The 19,531-nt window shown below is 41.2% G+C and overlaps 2 protein-coding genes across 6 annotated transcripts in view; one reads left to right on the forward strand and one right to left on the reverse strand.

Moving 5' to 3' along the window:
• Positions 1 to 888: 888 nt before the first annotated feature.
• On the reverse strand, positions 889 to 13,233 carry haspin (histone H3 associated protein kinase). The gene is made up of 16 exons (XM_041933783.1): positions 13,035 to 13,233; positions 12,123 to 12,269; positions 11,437 to 11,586; positions 10,972 to 11,112; positions 8,522 to 10,601; positions 6,901 to 7,045; positions 6,599 to 6,780; positions 6,186 to 6,374; positions 5,558 to 5,643; positions 5,268 to 5,330; positions 5,087 to 5,178; positions 4,804 to 4,883; positions 4,136 to 4,224; positions 3,166 to 3,308; positions 2,947 to 3,049; positions 889 to 1,574 (listed from the first exon to the last, which is right to left on the reverse strand). The coding sequence occupies exons 1-16, from the start codon at positions 13,193 to 13,195 to the stop codon at positions 1,373 to 1,375; spliced, it is 4,053 nt and encodes a 1,350-aa protein (XP_041789717.1). The 5' UTR covers positions 13,196 to 13,233; the 3' UTR covers positions 889 to 1,372.
• A 3,573-nt stretch (positions 13,234 to 16,806) lies between these two features.
• apbb2b (amyloid beta (A4) precursor protein-binding, family B, member 2b) overlaps positions 16,807 to 19,531 on the forward strand; it is a 49,164-nt gene continuing 46,439 nt past the window's right edge. For 4 of the 5 annotated variants that reach the window (XM_041933224.1, XM_041933226.1, XM_041933227.1 and 1 more), the window contains exon 1: positions 16,807 to 16,876. The gene's annotated coding sequence lies outside the window, so the exon portion shown is untranslated. Of the gene's footprint in view, positions 16,877 to 17,235; positions 17,412 to 19,531 lie in introns of those variants that run through there. The other variant, XM_041933225.1, reaches the window with a different exon arrangement.

Consider the following 19,531-nt stretch of genomic DNA (forward strand, 5'->3'; position numbering starts at 1 on the left):
TCATCACCAGCAAGGCCATCTCAAACATTGCCTCAAAGCTCAACCAAAAAGTGCTTCTCAAACACATGCCTGACCTCTTCTCGGAACATAGGCCTGCCGGATCTTGTTTGTATAGTTTGGAATGTCTCCATATCTTTTTTTAAAGCAGTCTTCCTTTTTTTAAACCGCAGCCTTTGCTCGAATCTCATCCCACGATTACTCCAGGCAAATGTACATTTCTTAAAATCAACAATCAAGTGTCTCGAGTATGGAAGCATTCGACGTATTCAATCAAGATCCTCGTCAAAACGGACGCACGCGACTCACCATACCAAAAGGAAGCTTGTTTCAATGCAAAAATGTATGATAATCTTAATGAAGAAATTGAATAAAATATTTTGTTTTTGTACGTGCTTCTTCTCTGTGTACTGGTACAACAAAAAAAAAAAGAAAAATCACATGCATCAATGCAAATGTAATAAAAATCACAAATTATCATCACAGCCTAATGGACGCTGATTCTAACAGATATTTGTGACTTCAAAGGTTCCTGGGAAAGCCTAAAAATATTCAGTTTACAAAGAGTTTAAAACAGAAGCGCAGCAACATCTCATATTAAGCTAGAACCACAGAACATTTGCCATTTTGGATAATTGAATTAATCCAGTTAGACATTCATTTTCTGTCAATAGACTTATTGATGACTCAACTAATCACCTCAGCACTAATCTAGATTGCAAAAAATTGTGATCTAGACACCACTTATAGATGGTGTTAAAAGCAGATAAGAATTTATTGATTTGTAATATTTTTTTCTTTAGATAAAATGCATAAAAATACGCAGCCAATGCAAGAACAGGCATAAATAAGCGTCAATGAACAAATTTTAAGACGTGTGAACATATTTTAAGTAATTTTAATAACCTTTGTCAAATGCTCTTTACAATACATGAAGTGACCTTCGTCAGCGGTTGTGTTACAAGGGGATCAATAACGGTCATCAACGATGCAGGCAGACTGCTGACTAAATGATCGCAGTCATCCTAGACAATGCCTGTGATTCTGCCAGATGTGCTGCAGTGCGTTTCAGAGGCAGGTCTTCACTCTGCTTTAAATACATGAAGAAAAATTCAAGGAACCAAATCTGAGCAAGTCAACTAAATCGGGCAGGCACAGCGCTCCCAGTGGGGAACCATGTGGAGGATAGAACAAAGCCGCCTCGCAGATCTGTGCCCGGTGGGATCAAGGAGTAACCGTCTTTACATGTCAGAGGTCATCAATGGTGATGACTAAAAGAGGCAGATTTAAGACCCTGATATGTTGCACCTTCTTCATACTAAAAGCCAGTCTGTGTGCACGCTTCCTCGCACTTCATGTGTTCAGTGCTCACATGCTACTGAAACATGGGGCAGTTTTGCAGCGCCTCGGTGGCAGAGCTGTACTGGAGGACGTTGTCATAGAAACGAGTCAGCTCCTCTCTTATGTCCTTGGCACCCCTCCCTCCTGAGCACCGGTACTTCATGGAAAGCAGCTTGGAGCACAGGTAGCGGAGCCACAGCACGTTGGTGTGGGGGTGGTAGGTGCTCCAGTTGTTTCTGAGATGACAAAATGAGCAGTGTAGCATTAATAAATCAGTAACACATAACTCTGAGATGGTAGTTTGAGTGTAAATGAGTGGAATTATACACAGGACTGATAAGAAGCAATAGTTCAACATTTTAAGAAATGCTCTTATTACAAGAATGGAAGATGAGAGGATTGATACCAGTTTCACACAGCTGAAGTTAGAAATTCACATACAGCTTTGTCAAATACCCAAAATTCCTGACATTTAATCCTTGTAAGCACTTCCTGTCCTACATCAGTTAGCATCACTACTTTATTTAAAGAATGCGAAATGTCAGAATAGTAAAGGGAATGATTTATTTCAGCTTTTATTGCTTGTCATCAATTTCTCAAATTTACATAGACTTTGTATTTGGTTGCATTTCCTCGCTGATGTCCCGAGATGATGCTTTGATATATCCAGATAATTTTCTTTCTCATGATGCCATCTGTTTTGTGCAGTGCACCAGTTCCTCCTGCAGCACGCTGACAACAACACCATCTTTACATAATTCTTGCCATTGTTCTGGGACTGAATGCACTTTTCACATCAAAGTTTGGAAACTGCCTCTGAGAATGAACCGTGAAGGTCCAGAATTTATTTTCTGAAGTCTTGGTGGATTTCTTTTCAATTTTCCCATGATGTCAAGCAAGGAGGCACTGAGATTGAAGGTAGGCCTTTAAATACATCCACAGGTACACCTCCTATTGACTCACATAATGTCAATTAGCCTATCACAAACTTCTAAAACTTCTAAAACATAATTTTTTGTTTTATCTACAACAACTGGGCTTTGAGTGCTGGAAGACAGATCTAACCTTTAAACCAGAGCGAGGCTGGCTGTTTCCCCTATTTCCAGTCTTTATGCTAAGCTAACATGCTGCTGGCCGTAGCTTCATATATGAGGGCGGTGTTGATCTTCTCATCCAACTTCCCACAATGTCAAACTATTGCTGTAAACAAATGAAATGAATCAAACTGGTAAATTGCATTTTCTGGATGTCCCATATAAACGTATACCCCCCATCATATAAACCACAGATGTGCGGTGAGATCCATCTTATTAAGGGTGTATAATAAGAGCGGCTTTCGTTTTTGAATTTCTAACTAATAAGCTGCCTTGTTTTTCTAGATGACATATTGATTTATCTAAGCCAAAGACAACTGAATAAGAAGGCCAATGTTGGCTCTGTTATCCTGAACATCACATCTCTTATTATTTGTGTATGATGGGATAAAATTCTTGCTGTAGGTGTATTGTTAAACTGCTTCATGTGATGCATTTACAGCAGAGAGGGACTCCAGTTACATGAAAAAACTGTCTGTTTCTGAATTTTTCACCGACATGTGAATGCACTGACCCATTCTCCTGTCTCATCAGTCTATAGATGTCAAACTGATAATCCCCCTGGCCCATGAACAGCTCCTCATCCTCTGAGATGTCACAGGACACCGTGAGATCATCTGGAGGGAACAAAACACACACTTGTCATGACCGTTCATGATTTTAACAGGGCTACATATTTTGTGAACAAGATATGACAAGTGTGAGCTGGGAAAGAAACAACAAAAAGTCTGACCGATTTCTAGTCTGGAGAGAGAGTAGTCAATGATACGGACCAGCACCCCTCTGGTTTCCACAGAGTGGGCTGCTCCGTTCAGGAGGAAGCTCCCCTTCTTTTGCTTGGTTGTTTTAACCAGCACATTACCCCAGTGGAGGTCCCTGCAGTGAATGACACGGGGGATTTAGTTGCTGTTACAAGACACCAATAAATCATCCAACACATTCACACCAACTGCCTCACTGAGTCGGCTCACACCGCGAGTTTGATACCGAATGCAACATCTCACACCAGATGTGGCAGTTGAAGTTGATCTGGCATCAAATTTGATGTGTTTAACTTAAGGAACGGTTCAAAGCATTTGTTGTGGTAGTCACCGGACTTTTCTAAGATCAGATCGATTCTGTATTGTGAGCTAAATTTTATTCAAAAATATCCGCGTTATGAAGGCTGATTGTATGTGTACTTATTCAATAACAATACAATAGTGTGGTGACCACCTCACGCCATAGTTTATGAATGAAATCAGCTCTCTGCATCCACTAACAGGGCAGACGTCTAGAGATGGCTATTATGAGCTTTGCCTTTCTGGCAACTAAAGCTGAAACTATTAGTCTGCCAACAGAAATTTATTCAGCAACACTTTCAACAAATTGTTTAATCTTGTCATTTAGGTCATTTTTTAAGCAAAAAGACCCAAATTGCCTGGTTCCAGCTTCTTAAATATAAATATTTGCTACTTTGTAATGATAGTAAATTAAATATATTTGCATATATTGAGACTGTTGGGCAGACAAAACAAAACATCTGAGGATGTCACCTTGGTCTCTGGGGATAAAAGATAAATCATGTTCTGACATCTCAGAGATTTTCTGTTAATGCTGTCTCATCCTGATCGCCGTGCCCAAAGCCCGATGCACAACGACACTTACAGATGCTCTAATTTGTGAGTGTATTGCTTGTGGCTGCTTGTGTGTGTGTACTCTACCTGTGTTCAAAGTGTAGCTCCTGCTCAGCAACTGCCAAAGCAGCAGTAACCTGATGAAGGATGCTCCTCGCCACCACCAAAGACGTCAGCTTGACAACACAATAAGGCTTGAATTAAAGACTGCGTGTGTACTCTCACTCCACAATAAAACAGAAAAAACACATTTGTCTGATTTTTCTGTTCAATACATTTGCAGAAGCTAGACATTTTTTAAAAATCATCTTTTTCTTCAATCTTCTTTCAACATTACCTCAAGCGTACATACTTCAGGTCTTACTGGCTCACTAAGTTGTAGTGACTCAATTCAAGGGACGACTATTTTTATACCTGCCGTCTTTTCATTAATGTTTGAGCATGTTTTTACAGCTACTGTGCAAATGTAATGAACTGAAGCATGTGTAGTGAGAGTGTAATGCTTCTGTTCTGGGGACTTGAAACTCTCGCTAAAGTAGTGAAACCGGCAAGAATTTAAACTTAATGCAGAACAGTCCGGGAGCGGACGCACCCGACCGCAGCTTGAGAATTTAAGGCCAGACAAAAGAAAATGGCACTTGAGGTTGTAACCTTATAACTGAAGTGGGCTGAAGCTCTATCTGAGTGTGATAGCTTTAGCTTTTTCAGTGAGAGAGAGGGGTGTTGAGCTGCAGTCACTGATGCGCTCTTCTTACCGTTCCACTGCTATTCTCCAGGTCAATGCCTCCAAACTCAAACTCCAGGATAATGAATAACTGATCCTTTTCAAAGAAATCTAAGCAAAGAGAGAAAAAGAGCAAAACTCAGAGCACATCTGGTGAAAGACAATACGAAACAAAGAAAAGTTGGATCCATCAGCGGCCGCTACCTGAGAGACATCCTGCACTGCAATTCTCTGCATTAGGGAATACACACTTGTACATGCAGTTCATACATGTGAAAGTTAAACAAATGTGAACAGGCCTTCCTCTCACCGACCTGGTCTGTCATTCTCAGAGCCTTTCTGCTGGTCGAAAGTGTCCCAAGCATTCAGGAAATCTGCAGGGTAGCGGCCTCGAACGCAGTGGAGGCTGCGAGGGAACGAGTCGAATCACGTTAACGCTCAAAATCGACTAACAGACGCTAAGAGGCAGAAAGACAGAGCAGAGAGACCGCTTACTCCTTGAGTCCAATAAATCCGTGAGTCTGGTTCTGCTTCTTGTCTTTCAGGCTGCTCAGCTCCCTGAAGGAAAAAACACACCATGCTGTTTAGGTTGCTCCGGCCAGCTGAACTACTGTCATTTGGTTTACAAGGTTCGTCATGAGACATCACTTTACTGAAACATTCAAACCTTTATAAGCCCCAAAATATACTAATAATACTAATAACACCAACAACAATAACAACACTGATAGGATCATATGTTGGGGCAGCAGTGTGATGTGCTGAGTTTGATTGCTTGTACTTACTTTGAGATAATAATCTCATGCAGAATCTCTCCAAAGGTCTTCTGGTCCTCTCCATTCACCTTCTCACTGCCCTCTACTGGAATGATCTGTCAAGACAAGAACCACTGATCAACCGCAGAATTCCCACACATCCTCACATTTGTGACAAATGTTTATTACACGGGAACTGTGAGGTTTCCATGCCTATTTTCAAATTTAACATATCAACATCACCAGTGAACATCCGAGTGAACAAAAAAATGTGATTAAGTATTTCAAACTCAAGGCACATGCACTGGCTTTTTTCCCCTTGAGCTTTCGACCATTTCCCACAGCCGTCTCAGGCATCACCACATGACGATAACTAAAACCACTTGTTATCATGTGACCAAAATCCTGCACTTAGGTCATGTGATGACACCTGAGCGGATTTCAGGCCGTGGAACATGAGCTAGTAAGTGAACCTTGAGTTTAGAATATTCACAAACATTTCTGTCCAGCAGAGAAGTGACCGTCTTTGAACATTACACCCCACTTAAACTTATAACAATGGTACACCTCAGATACAATATGGTATATATCACAGTTCTTTGGCAATACAATGCAAAACACAAAAACTAATGCAAACCTACATACACAACCCACATACTTTGAGTGCAACAGTGTCTCCTGAGACATTGGTGGTGGAGAAGACCTCACCAAAGGTCCCCTCCCCGATCTTCACACACTGTTTCATCCGCTGAGGGAGTATACACTCCTCCCAGGGCAGGGGGCGCTGCTGGCTACACTCAGCATACACCTTCTCTGCATCCGACAGATCTGCATCCTCACACTCAGTCTGTAATAAAAGACGAGAGGAAGGGGGTGACACACATATAGAGACGGGAGGTTCCCACCGAGTGTAACAGATTTACAGTCAAGTGAAAAAAGTAGGAAAAGGAAAATCATGTTGTCCTTGTCTGCATCAGTGTTTGTATGTTAATCAATGGGAATTCGTCAAAAGGCACTGTGGCCGTACGTGCTCTCTTGTGGCTCTTTCACAGATGATTATGTTTACTGTACCAGAGAATTGCAGCTCAGCAGCTGTGATTGACAGCGTTTGTAGAGCAGCGTCCGACTGGGTGTTGCAAAGAGATCCTGGCTGACATCTGCTAGCTCTTGCCCTCCAGGAGTACCCGACACCGACGGACGTAGGTTAGGATGAGCAGCGCTACCTGCGGAGCCGCTCCTCGGAGTGAGTAGCACTAAAGAGAGGGAATGAGGGACAAGAAAGAAGGAAAATAATACGCTTTCAATTTAATTCTAAAAAATGTTGTGAATAACTGTGCAACAAAATCTAAATGAGTGTGGTGTGGGTATATTACCGACACCCTTGCGATGAACGGAGAGGGCAGCTTTGAGTCGGCTCCAGGTGTGTGTGTCAGGTGTGAAGTCAGCCAACAGAGACAAGAGGCTCATCCGACTCGGTCTCACCGGGGTGGAGAAATTCATGGTGGCTCCCATCAGCTCCTACACATAGTGTGCATATAATCTGTCAGTGATGCCATAGCTCCACCACATTTCAAATCCTTCTTCTTCTTTTTTTTTTTAAACTTTGTTTAAAAACCTTTGGTTTTTATTAGATTTTTTGCATCCAAATACAATGTCATCCATGCATAAAAACAGAAACCAACAACATGGAAGTATAGTTATAGTAATTATAAAACAAAAATAATAATAATAATGATAATAAAATAAAACAGCTTATGGGTCCTTTCATTCATTCTTTCATAAATGCAAACAATCAAGTCTGTCAAGTTATCCTTCAGTCTTCAAATCCTTCTTCAAAACAGTGAACATCTAATTAGTTTTTAATTTTTGTAGTAGAAGCAAAACAACGCACACTTTAAACAAATGTTTTGTGAAAGTTGGTCCAAAAACATACAGGCAAATATGTTACTTCTAAACTTTTAGGGGCCGTGTCTATATGGCTTTTTTCTCTGGCAGAAAAGCGCTGGGTTGGGGTGCTTGTGCGATGAGAAAAATGCTGCATGTGGGTTTTGTTTCTATGACAACAATACCTCTCACAATTTCCAACCATTCACTTTTACTTCAAGAAGCATGCTTTGATGGTACAACAGCTTTTTTGTTTTTTACTCAAGTTGTTGTCCACTGTGAGTGTGTCCTCAGTCAAACACGCAGAGAGGGAGAGGACGGAGAAACTAGCATGACCATAAATGACAGAAAAATATGGTACCAAACTCTCAGCAAAGTTTCTTTCTTTTCATTTAGTTCTCTGTTATGGTTTCTGTCTGACACATCATACGGCTCAGGATAGACAGACACAGCCTGAACGAGATTCTCCTCCATTTTCTTGGTTACCAGGGTGACAAGTCCCTGAAGTTGCCTGAAAAGGAGCAACAATGATAACGCCAGCACCTTTCTGAAAAGTTCAAAGATTTTCAACAAAAAAGCGCAGCCTCGCGAAAAAGTCGGAGCGGTCCAAAAAAAGACACGAGGTGCAGCGCTCTACTCTTCATCGGGAACAATTCGAGGGGGAAAAAAAGAAGCTATGTGGACATGAGGCCTTATGATACCTTACCGTGCACATTGTTTAGATTTTTGACATCTTACCTGCATCCATAGGATGGCAGTGAACAGATTGTTTTTTTAAGTTAACTTATTGTTAGTCACTTAGACGTTACTGTTAACACTTTTTAATTCAGGAACCAATTTTGTGTGGAAAGTGTGCTGGTTGCTGTGGTGGTTCTTAAATGTTATTTTTCAGCACTTTTGGATGGAAAGACACCGAGATTGTGTCAGATTGTAATAAATATCGGTGATGTTTAAACTTGTTCTTGTGTCATAAAACCTGAAGAAAACTTCAGGAAGAAACAAGAGACAATGGATCATCAATAATCAAAACTATCAATAGACATTCAGTCAGTAGACGTAATATTTCAGCAGTACTGTGCTGTGTTGTGTTTGTGTGCATGTTGTTCTCACCCTGGGCCGTTTGTGTCGTGCTGAGATCAGCTCATTGATGCTGCAGTCCACGGCACTGTTGCCACCCATCTGTGCGGTCCTGCTCCTGGACACGTGTGTGTCGGCGCTGTCTTTGTTTTTCCAGCGACTCACACTCAGACCACTCACACACACCTTCCTGGTCGTCCCAGGTCGGTCCATGGACGTGCTCCTCCTTTTCTTTTCTTTGGGAGCCTTACAGGTCTTTTTTCTTTTGTGGGGGATGTTCCTTACAACTTCATCTTTGTCTGAAGCAATCTTGTCTCCAGAACTAGTTGAGCCTTTTTTCATATTGACTTTCATGGCAGAAGCATCTTCATTACAGTGATTAGTGTCACTCTCAGACTGGTAGTGATTCTTTGTGTGGTCATCACTGGCTGAGTCTGACACATCCGTGGGTGTGTCAAGTTTTCTGTCCCTGAGCTGCAGGATTTCTCTCAATTGTGATAAAGTCATTCTCTTTACCTCAACAACGAGTCTGTCAATGAGACATTTCTCCTTCAGCATCGTTGTGAGCATCGCTGCCTTTTCTTCTTCATTAGACCGTGTCTGAGCTACTGGACTGCTGCTGTTCATTTGCTGTCTCGTGGACGCAATCATTCTCTCAAGGATTTCTCCTGAACTTGTGAGCTCTTCTGAGTCGTCGATGTTATGTGTGCTGTCATTTTCAGACCTGTTTGCATCTGGATCAGCAGACTTTTCATCACAAGCTAAACCTGCCTCTTTTTGCTGCATGAACCCTTTGAAGTGCTGAACGGTCAGTTGTGGCAAAGCCAATTTCTTGAGCTGAATTGTGCATTTCTTAGCAAGGCATTTGTCCTTTAAGGCTACAGCCTGTTCTTCAATAAACAGTGTTTGTACGGGGCTGTTGGCTGGTAGTTGTGTTCCCATGATAAACTCAACGCAGCTGTCTGTGTGATGGGTAGATTCAACATTCAGTACTGATGCCGACTGCTCCATGGGTTCCTCTGAGGATGAGTGTTCAGCTGGGTGCTTAGAGTCAACCGTTGGTGAATTGTTAACGCTTTGACTGTCGGTCACTGAAGCCGCATGTTCAAGAGACTCAAAACTATTTACCGACTGTGCATAACCACAGGCTTGACTGTTAGTCACAGATAAATGAAGATTAAATGATGGTTCTGTAGACTGTGAAAGGTCAATAGTTTGAATGCTGTCCACAGGCGGTGAATGTTCATTTAATTGCCGGCTATGGACTGAGCTTGAATGTCCCAAACAGGACGAGTAGGTTGTTTGACTGCATAGCTGACTCAGAGTGAGGTTGTACAATCTTTCCAGCTGCACAGTGCAGCGCTTGGTCAAACATTTCTCCTTCAGAGCTTCGATCAGCCACTCTAACCCTGCTGCTGCTGACACGAACTGACTGCTGCTTTCACTGTCATCTGTGGAGAGCAGATTTAGACTTGGTAATTCCACAACATTCTTGGTTTTTATGTCTTCATTGTGGCTTTTGGCTTCCTCGCTACAGCTACTTTTCTTGCCGGTGTTCTTGGCCTCCATAAATAAATCCCCAGAAGCTTCTTGCTCACCAAGGCTCGACTGTGGCTTCTCCTTAGAATGAAGCCCGATGGGTGGTGCAGAACACGGTGGGGAGAAAGGCTGCCCCGGTGAATCAAGGTCCTCTTGGAATGTGTTCAAGACTCCTATACAGCTTACTGACATGGATGTGACAGATTGATCATTAATAGATAAGGGTTTAATGCATGGCCGTTTGCTGAGGGGGCCTGCTGATGGTGTAGAACAAAAGATGGGTTTCCTGTGGCAGGGTCCAAGGCTGTGGTCCGCCATCTCACTGAGGGATATCTCTCGGAACGGGTTAGTGTCAAAGCTGGAAGTCCCTGCAGCATTCACCGAGTTCTCCGCACTTGGCGCCAGAAATGCTGGGGGCATCTTCCTCCTCCTGGGAGGCCGATGAATCTTACCGGAACCAGCAAACTCATCTGAAGAGTTGAGTATAGTGAATGTCGCTTGAGGGAGTTTGGATTTGGCGGCAACAGCACGTCTGCGGTGGGTTACAAAGCGGCCCGCAGAAGTAAGACGAACACTGAGAAAGATAAGAAGAGAAGAAAGAAAGGTCATGGTTACAGCAATTACTGAGGACATTTAGCAGGCATTCAGACTGAAAACAGCCTGTGGTAAAACAGGAGGCTGTGATGGTCGCATTACATTAATGTCCTTAAAAGGCTTAACAGACACCAAAACACTGCCGAATGGTTTACAACACTTGTTTTATCTTTTGTTGCAGTGACAAAGTTAAAATTTTTTGCAAGACAACTTTCGTTTTTACACCTTGCTGCACCGTCCTTTTTAAATGAGAGGATGGCATTATTTCGTGCAGAGCTAAAGTTGGTCTAAGTGAGGCCTCATCAGCTAATTAATAAGGGGATCAAGAAAGTTGATGGCTGAACACTTACGTAGAGTCTGTCTTCACTTGAACTGAGCTTCTGGGACATTTTGCACTGGACGTTGAGTCGTCTTCACTCTCACTGGTCCTTGGTAACAGCTGGCCTTTGTGCCTCATCAAGACTCCTGGCACAGACGCAAGCCGGCTTTTCCTGTTGAAGCACAGAGACAAAGATCACTTCAGAAATACATTAACGTACAGATACAAAACTAGCTTCTGCAAATGGGTGCTTCCAGGCAAAAATGTATTCAAAAAGCCCAGGAAAGACCTGGAAAAGTATAGAATTCAAAACAAATACACAACAAGATAAACAACTAGTAATGAGTAATAATTCAATTATCATCATTTCTCAGTTTTCAGTGGAATGTTTTAAATGCTTTGTACTCCCAAACACAGAATCACAAATCTCTGTACATGCTGATGATTGTTTGCCTTTTCACAATGTGCTCAGCTCATGCTTGTTTGGTGCACAGACCTGGTTGTCTTGTTCTGCTTCACGTGCTGCCGACGGGGAGGAGAGGGCCTGCTGTTCTCCTCATCACTGCTGCTCCCTGTCCGACATAACATGGCTTTCCTCTTGGCAGGACGGACTGCTCTACCATTGGAAGAATGAGTTTTCGTCTCTCTAACAATAAGAAAAAGAATAAAACCAACTGATGAGTAAGGAAGAATATGGAGGAAAATTGATATATATAATGAAGTCCATCCATCCATTATCTATACACCGCTGAATCCTTTGCAGGGTCACGGGGGGGCTGGAGCCTATCCCAGCCGTCTCTCGGGCGAAGGCAGGGGACACCCTGGGCAGGTCGCCAGCCTACCACAGGGCTACATATACAGACATACAGACAAACAACCATGCACACCGCTCATTCACACCTACGGACAATTTAGAATTATCAATTAACCTCAGCATGTTTTTGGACTGTGGGAGGAAGCCGGAGAACCCGGTGAAAACCCACGCTGCACAGGGAGAACATGCAAACTCCTATATAATGAAGTGTGATTAGTAATTATGTGTGTGTATGTGAATAGTTATTTTCCATAAGTAACTGTCATGTTAAGAATCTAAAATTGGGTAAATATTAACAGTTCATTAATCACAAAATGCATATTAATGACATGGACTCAAAAATGCCAGCTGCGTGTTTGTTCACAGACCTGGTTGTCTTGCTGTGCTGAGCAGGCGGAGGACGGGATGGAGATGGAATATTATCCTCATCAAAGCTCTTCTCAGTCAGACATAGCATGGCCTTCTTCTTGGCTGGACGTCTCGCTCTGCTACTAGCAACACTAGTCTTCTTCTCTCTGTGGCATGAAAAGCAGATGAACACATTGGCAGCATCTTTTAGGCAGATAAATATGTTGATTTTTGATAGTTGTATTCATGCGATTCGTAGTTCCCTTTCTATGTCTCAGCAGCATGAAACTAACATTTCTTACAATTAAATAATCACAACCGTGGCCAAAGAAGTGTTTGCAGTTCATAGCTATACTATTGTTGCCAATGTTTACACGTGTTGAATATGCATAATGTCCTTGTTTAGGCCTATATTTGGAAATTAGCCTGTATTTACCAAGATGTACAGATTATCTTTGTGACTCTACATAATTTCATGCGCATTATTCTACCTGCTAGATTGCAACCAATTCAATTATTTTTTCCATTCTAAAAATATTTAAAACAGATTGCAATCACTTTTTGGCACGACACCCTTGTCTGAACCCTGATTCTCTGACTCAAACCCAAGACACATCCTTTTATCATTGCTTTCTCCTTAAGTTTTTTTTTTAACCTGATGGTTGTTTGATCTTGTCTTATCCTGTTTTCCTGCCTTTGTAAAAGTAAACTGTTGATGAAAAACTTCTAGTTCTGCTATAAACTATATGTTATCCTTTGCTATATTGCCATGTACAGTTCTCCCAAAACTGTAGAGCCTCGTGAAAAAAAACAATGCAATATAACATTAAAAACAGAGGTGATGAAAATGAATTGTAAGGGAACGCATTAGGAGGAAGAACAGGAAGCTACCGGACCGTGGAGACTCTTCTCGCCGGTCGACGTGAACGTACCGTGTCCTCGTAGGTTTTGATGGTTCGAAAACAGAGATGTCACCGTCCGTTGAGGCTGTGGTATCAAAGGCCTGCTTGCGGTTTTCAGATGAGATCCAGGCGGACATTTTCCGCCTCTGCTTACCGTATGTCTTCATAAATAACGGCTTTATCGGCTTCATGTCTGAAATTACACCTATAACCGTGCTAATATGCCAAACTTAGCTATGCCACCCAAGCAGACGGGTATTCAAAAGCTAACTAACCCAGATGACACCAACGTTAGCTCCACGTTAAAAAAAAAAAAAAGATCGACACTTTGCGAACTGTTAACAGTGAAGGAAAAAAAATACAACTTAAAACCTAGCAACAGTGGTCAGCCAAACACTTTGGAACTCAATCTAAATAGCTGTTTTAACATATCTTCACGATTGACAGTGTTATCTATTTTCGTTTCAGCATTTCATTCTTCCAACATGAACCTGAATCCGGTGGACCCGCTTCTTGTTCAAACTGCTGCACACCAATGATTGGCTAACAACGGGCCAAGTGTGTCAGCACAGCGCCACCTTGCGGATGGGAGGAATTACATCTTGGAGTTGGAGGAGGAACTCGCATCTGTTTGTGCGCACACGTATGTAAACACACATACAACACGTTCATGAAATTGTAATATGAAGTATTACACAATATCTTTCTGGAGATTAATTTGTTGTGAAGTAACACGCTGGGATAATTATACCTGTAAGTCGACATGTGTTTCTCTCCACACGCCACACATCATTCACTCTCACTAAGTTTGTCATGTAGGGTCAGAAAACAATCCCCGTGCAATAACCCTGCAACACTAAGGCATCCACCGTACCTCCAAATTATAAATCATATATTTTATAGTTTCAAGACACACTGTACATATCATCATCGTCACTGTCAAATATCATTTTTTGCCATTTCAAATCTAAATCTAAGCATGCTGTATATACAGTACATAGGCATGTAGGCCTATGCATGCATATACTATACATTTCTGTATATATTAAAAGTAACCTTTTTCCATTAATCATTCAATAGTTGATGCAGTACTCTTTGCACTCTGCACTCTTGCCCAAATGTATTTTACTATTTACAGAAACTCACAGTACAGAATACACCATTTTTTCACTTTGTTTTTCTTTTCTTTTTTTACCTGATGGTATGGTATGGTTCTGTGTTTATTTTTACCTATCTTTGTTCAGTTTTGTTGTTCTAGTTTCAGCAGTCTATTTTTATCTTCCTGTAATTTGTTCTTGGAACTGTGTGTAAGTACTTTGAGAGCTTTCTTTGAGTCACATTCCTTGTATGTCCACATATACTTGGCCAATAAAGCTGCTTCTGGTTTCATGTTGTCTAAGTTTGTCTTGGACAATAGTTTTGATTATTCCGCTTTAATAAGGACAAGAATTGACTCAAAGTGGAACTCGTTTACATGGACAATCGTTTGAATTCCGTTCACTGACCTCTGGCATGACCATACAGGTGCAACAAACAATGCAGTAAATACAAGTAACCAGCAGGTGTCATCATTTTATTAAACTGTGCTGTCCTATTCTGTATGAGCACATGCAAGCTAAACATTACAAACATGTTTGCTATACTTCCTTCAGTATTGTGTATGTTGAATGTTGTTCATGCTGCCATATTCATTTTAGATATACATTTACATTTTTAAAAATCCTAGAAATGTTGATGCTGCTGGACCCTTTAACTACTAATGGTGACTGTTTGCATCTTCTCAATGTCCCACCTTGCATAAACACACAGCTAGACCTCTTTACCTCCAAACTGGACCCTGACCATGCAAATTTCAGTTTAAACACTAATTACTCTGTGGTTTTTCACTTTGAGACCATTAACCACAAATTATATACACAATGTTGCCATTATTTTTCAAAGCAAATGCATGGCTTACACTTGTGCAATCGCTCTCCTACCTTAATAATACAATAATAATACATTTTATTTAGAAGCACCTTTCAGAATACTCAAGGACACTTTACAGAGTGTGTAAAAACACAAATAACACAAGATAAATACAAGCACAATAATTAAAACCCAACAAGTAAAAACAAGCTACAAGGCACCATTTGCTTTACATTAATTTCTGTATGACATGACAATCATCTTGCAGAGACTTGAAAGTTGCTAGAATGTAATCCACTTAACTATCTCATATGCAACTCCAGTATGGCCAATACTATATGCTATACACCCATAAAGTGCTCTGGGACTATGGCTTGATTAGATTTTATACAAGTTTGGGGAGGAGAAGCACATTTGCTCTTTTCCAGGACAACAATTTATTAGAAGTGCATGAATTTCACACAATGCATCCAGCCTAACCTGTTAAGGCTTTATTACTGCCAGGTTTATGTCTGGCCAAACGTTTCTTTATGCAAAGGAGATACTGATCTACACAATAATTCACTTAGGTCCTATGCATTGTTTTCTTCTTTTTTTATATAATTGCTGAGCTTACACAGCAAATTCTACTGAATTAAATTACCCCCAAAATGGATCTGCTCATTTTAGACTAAACACTCCTTTAGCTGTTCCCTATCAGTACATTTTAGTGGCTGCAAAACTGAACACTTCCAAAAGTTGCCATGTGTGGTGGCTTTGTATTGTTCTGCTCGTAGTTATCAGTGGGCACAGACACAGGAGAAATCAAATTTGAATGCTGATTTATTATCCATAAATTTACTACCAATACAGCAAGGCAATGAGTGATCTTACTTCTTACATTATTACTATAAAAAGATAAAATAAATGGGTAATAACAACCATTACAAACTGATAATAATGTTTATCTATCGGCTGATATTTTAATATTTAGGTTTGTAAGTGGGTAGTAATGACATGTGTGATGTTTTTCAAAATGCCCAGCATGAATACTTTAGTGTTTTGAGAGAAAATGTATTATTTTAAACCATATCTGTGAAAAACAAAGCTGCAAAATACAACATTATCAACCTTATACACAACTCACTTTATGACAGCTAAGTACTTACTACATAATTACTACCCTCCTATGTAACAGCATGCTGCATTTCTACATTAAGTGGTATGCTGCTGTATCTTCATATTCTCTACTCGTGTTTACTTATATATATCATAGCAAATATCAATATTATATTTATAGTTACTTATTCATCTTATATATATATTATTTTCACATGAGATTTTTAGAGAAGTTTAGTTTTTAGTTATTACGCATGAAACCAGTATATATATTATACATAAGTTCATATTTTTAATGTCCTGTGTCAATCTAATCTGGAATATCAGGAAACAGCCCTTTTGCACATATTTTATACAGTGCACACTAGTCCAGGATAAAGGATTGTTTATTGCTTTCTAACTTTTCTCTTATTTTGTAAGCAATATATTTTTTCCTGTATGCCCTTCTTACCTATCTTTTAATAATGTTTTCTGTTTTTATACCCATCATCATGGTTATGTTTAACAAAAAAAACATGAAAAACTTGAAGAACTTTCGGAAAGTTCGGTAATGACCTTCAGTAAAAGGAACTTTTGTCTGTTCAGCTGTAACACAATTTGAAATTGTAGGATAAAGTCACGACATTAGGCGATGAAGGGAGCCTTAGCAAAAAAAAAAATAAAAAATAAATAAATAAATAAATAAATAAATAAATAAATCACAGAGGAGCGTTCGCTTCCGGAGCAGCGTCCCCCGGTTCCCCCTGTCGGAGAACGGCGGCATCTGGGAGGGAGGAGAAAAGAAACGAGCCGAGAGACAGAACGGAGGGGAGGAGAGAAAAAAGACAGGAGCGCTGCGAGGAGGACGTGAGCACACCGGAGAGGAGGTGAGTGATGTGGTATGCAGACACTTTTTCGCTTGAATGCTGGGGGGGAGTTGTGGCCGTTGCTCTTCCCCAGCCTTGAAATGAGTAGAAACGTGAGTAACTTTACATGTTCTTCTGGGCGACGCATTGCTCCGGCTTCCGAGGGGCCCGCTGCGTTGCAAACAAGTCGGGAAGGTGGGGGAGAGGAGACAGGGAGGCTGCGGCGGCAGATGGGGCATTTACGGCACCCAGCGTGAGCTCCTTTGAGTTTCTCGGCGGAGGTTTTGTTGTGCCTGTGGTGGCCGTTGAGCGGGTCCTCTCGTAGTGTCGCGGAATGTAACGACTGTTAACGAAGACAACCGTGACTAGAACGGTGTCGCGCGCGGCCACCGCTGACCGCCGCTTTGCTTTCAGGTTAGCTGCTGTGTTAGCGGGTTAACGGGGAAAACGCTCGTATGTTGGATACACGGAACAGAGCTGCAAAGTAACGTGTGTGAAACCTCTCGACTCTTTAACCCGTTCGCTCTTCATGTAACGTTTGAGGGCCTATCAGCAGGTAAGCGGCTGGTAAACTGACCACCAGTCGGCCATTCATGACAAGTTAACCAACCACCACACACACGCGCACACAAAGCGTTTAATTTGTGCCTCGCTCACCTAAATACCTTCAGATACGGTACACAATTAGTTTGGAGCTGCTTACTGTGCTTCAAGATGTTAATTCATGTCATAATGTCTACATTTCTTGAAGGGTAGACTGGGATTGACCTTCCACTCCATCCTCCACCAGCAGGTTGAAGTTTAGTTGATTAGTTGATAGTGTTTGTGCTCACCAGACACACAGACTGATGACGTTATTGAAGCCTGTGTTGTTGCAACTAATGATTTTTTTTCCTAAATCAATTAATTTAAGTCTGCAACTAATGAATGTTTTCATTGTCGATTGATCTCTTGATTATTTTGTCAATTAATCGATAGTTGTTTGGTTTATAAAATGCCAGTGTTTCCCAACCCAAACCAAAGATATTACTTTATTGTCATAGAGGAGTGAACAATGAAAAAATATTCCCATCTAAGAAACAAGAAATCATTTTTTTCCTTAAGAAACTACTCAAACTGATTAATTTAATATTTGACAACTAATCAATTAACCATTGCAGCTCTACATTCATTTATGATTTTAATGTGGAACAAGGTAGAAAATAGTAAAACGGGTTGTTTTGTCTGACTAACGGACCAAAAGTTATACAAAACAGTGAAAGACAGAAGCCAGAATCAGCAAATGTCGGGCTGTTTTGCTTAATCAATACCTTAAACAATTAATCTGCTATCAGAATCGTTGTCCATTGATTTTCTGTCAATTGACTAATTGGTCGACTAATCGCCTCAGAAGCCTGACAGGTCAGTCTATCATATCCCTCGCTTCCTGTTCGGAGACGCTCCAGCTCCTGACTCAGCTCCTGACTGCGACTCGTTCCATGTAGTGTGCATGTGCTGAGCTACGATTTAAGTAAAAAAGAGGTTCATTGTGAAACAAACAGGCATAAAGGAGGGTATTCTCTTGACTTGCGCACATTGCTGGGCCAGGCTGAGAATTGTATTGGTGCATGGTGCTGGCTGGACACGGCTAGCTAATCGTTTCCAGCCTTCCTCGGATAGTTTCTGACAGGCCCTTGAGATAATATGCATGTTTGTTTAAAAAAAAAAAAAAAAAAAACGGAGCCGTTTAAATGGTTTGTTTACGTCGTGTGATTTAAGGAATGATGCTGTAACTTTCCTGTTTTATTTTCTTGGAGGCAGGGAAGGCAGAGATGGGGTTCAGATATATCATGTTTGTGCATAGAGATGTAAAAGAAGAATTATTGTTGACTTTTCCCTTAAAAACCATTCACTTCAGGCTAGTGCTGATTAATTTTCACAAGGGCTGGATTTGTTGTGAAAACAGTGTTTCATGGAGGGGGGGGTAGGGATGCTGAAGTTGTTGACAATAACATGAATTACCAAAGGACCTGTCTGCTGTTTTTGGAGTGCCCTGCTGAGGTTTCTCCCCCTCCCTGCTTCCCTCCGGGTGACACAGGCTCTAATGCATTTATTTTGCATCACATTTGCATCGATGCATGTGCTTCCTTGTGTGAACATTTGGTGTGTTCATGAAGTGTACTTGTCGAAAAGCATAAATAATGAAACCTCATGGCACGTTTTGATTCTGAAAGCCTTCTATTTTACGATTTTAGTGCAAACACTTTGATGGTAAACAGCCAGCACTCACTATTTTAGGCAGCGGTTGTGGTGATTTTATGAGATTTACGCTGCGGCATTGGTGTATTAGTGCAGTCCACAAGAATGAACGTGTCACTGGCTGTACCACCAGAGTTGAAATGCACTGTCATCCTCTCTCCTCCTTGTCGCTGCCTGCCTCCCTCCCTCTATCCTTCCAGCCTCCTTACCCTGCTGTCTTGCTGTTCATCCAGACCTAGTGTGTGTCTGTGTGTGTGTGTCTGTGTGAATACACATTGTCATTAGGGCTGTGATGGTATGGATTTTTTCTTACCGTGGTTAAAAAGCAATGCATCCCTGCGGTTTCTGCAGTTTACCACCCCCCATCCCCCCCCCCCCCCCAAAAAAAAAAAAAAAAAAGGTGTGATCGTATCCCTTTCAGAAGCTTTCCAGCCTCGA

The sequence above is a fragment of the Chelmon rostratus genome, chromosome 3 (genome assembly GCF_017976325.1).
Source record: "Chelmon rostratus isolate fCheRos1 chromosome 3, fCheRos1.pri, whole genome shotgun sequence".
Classification (NCBI taxonomy): Eukaryota; Metazoa; Chordata; class Actinopteri; order Chaetodontiformes; family Chaetodontidae; genus Chelmon; species Chelmon rostratus.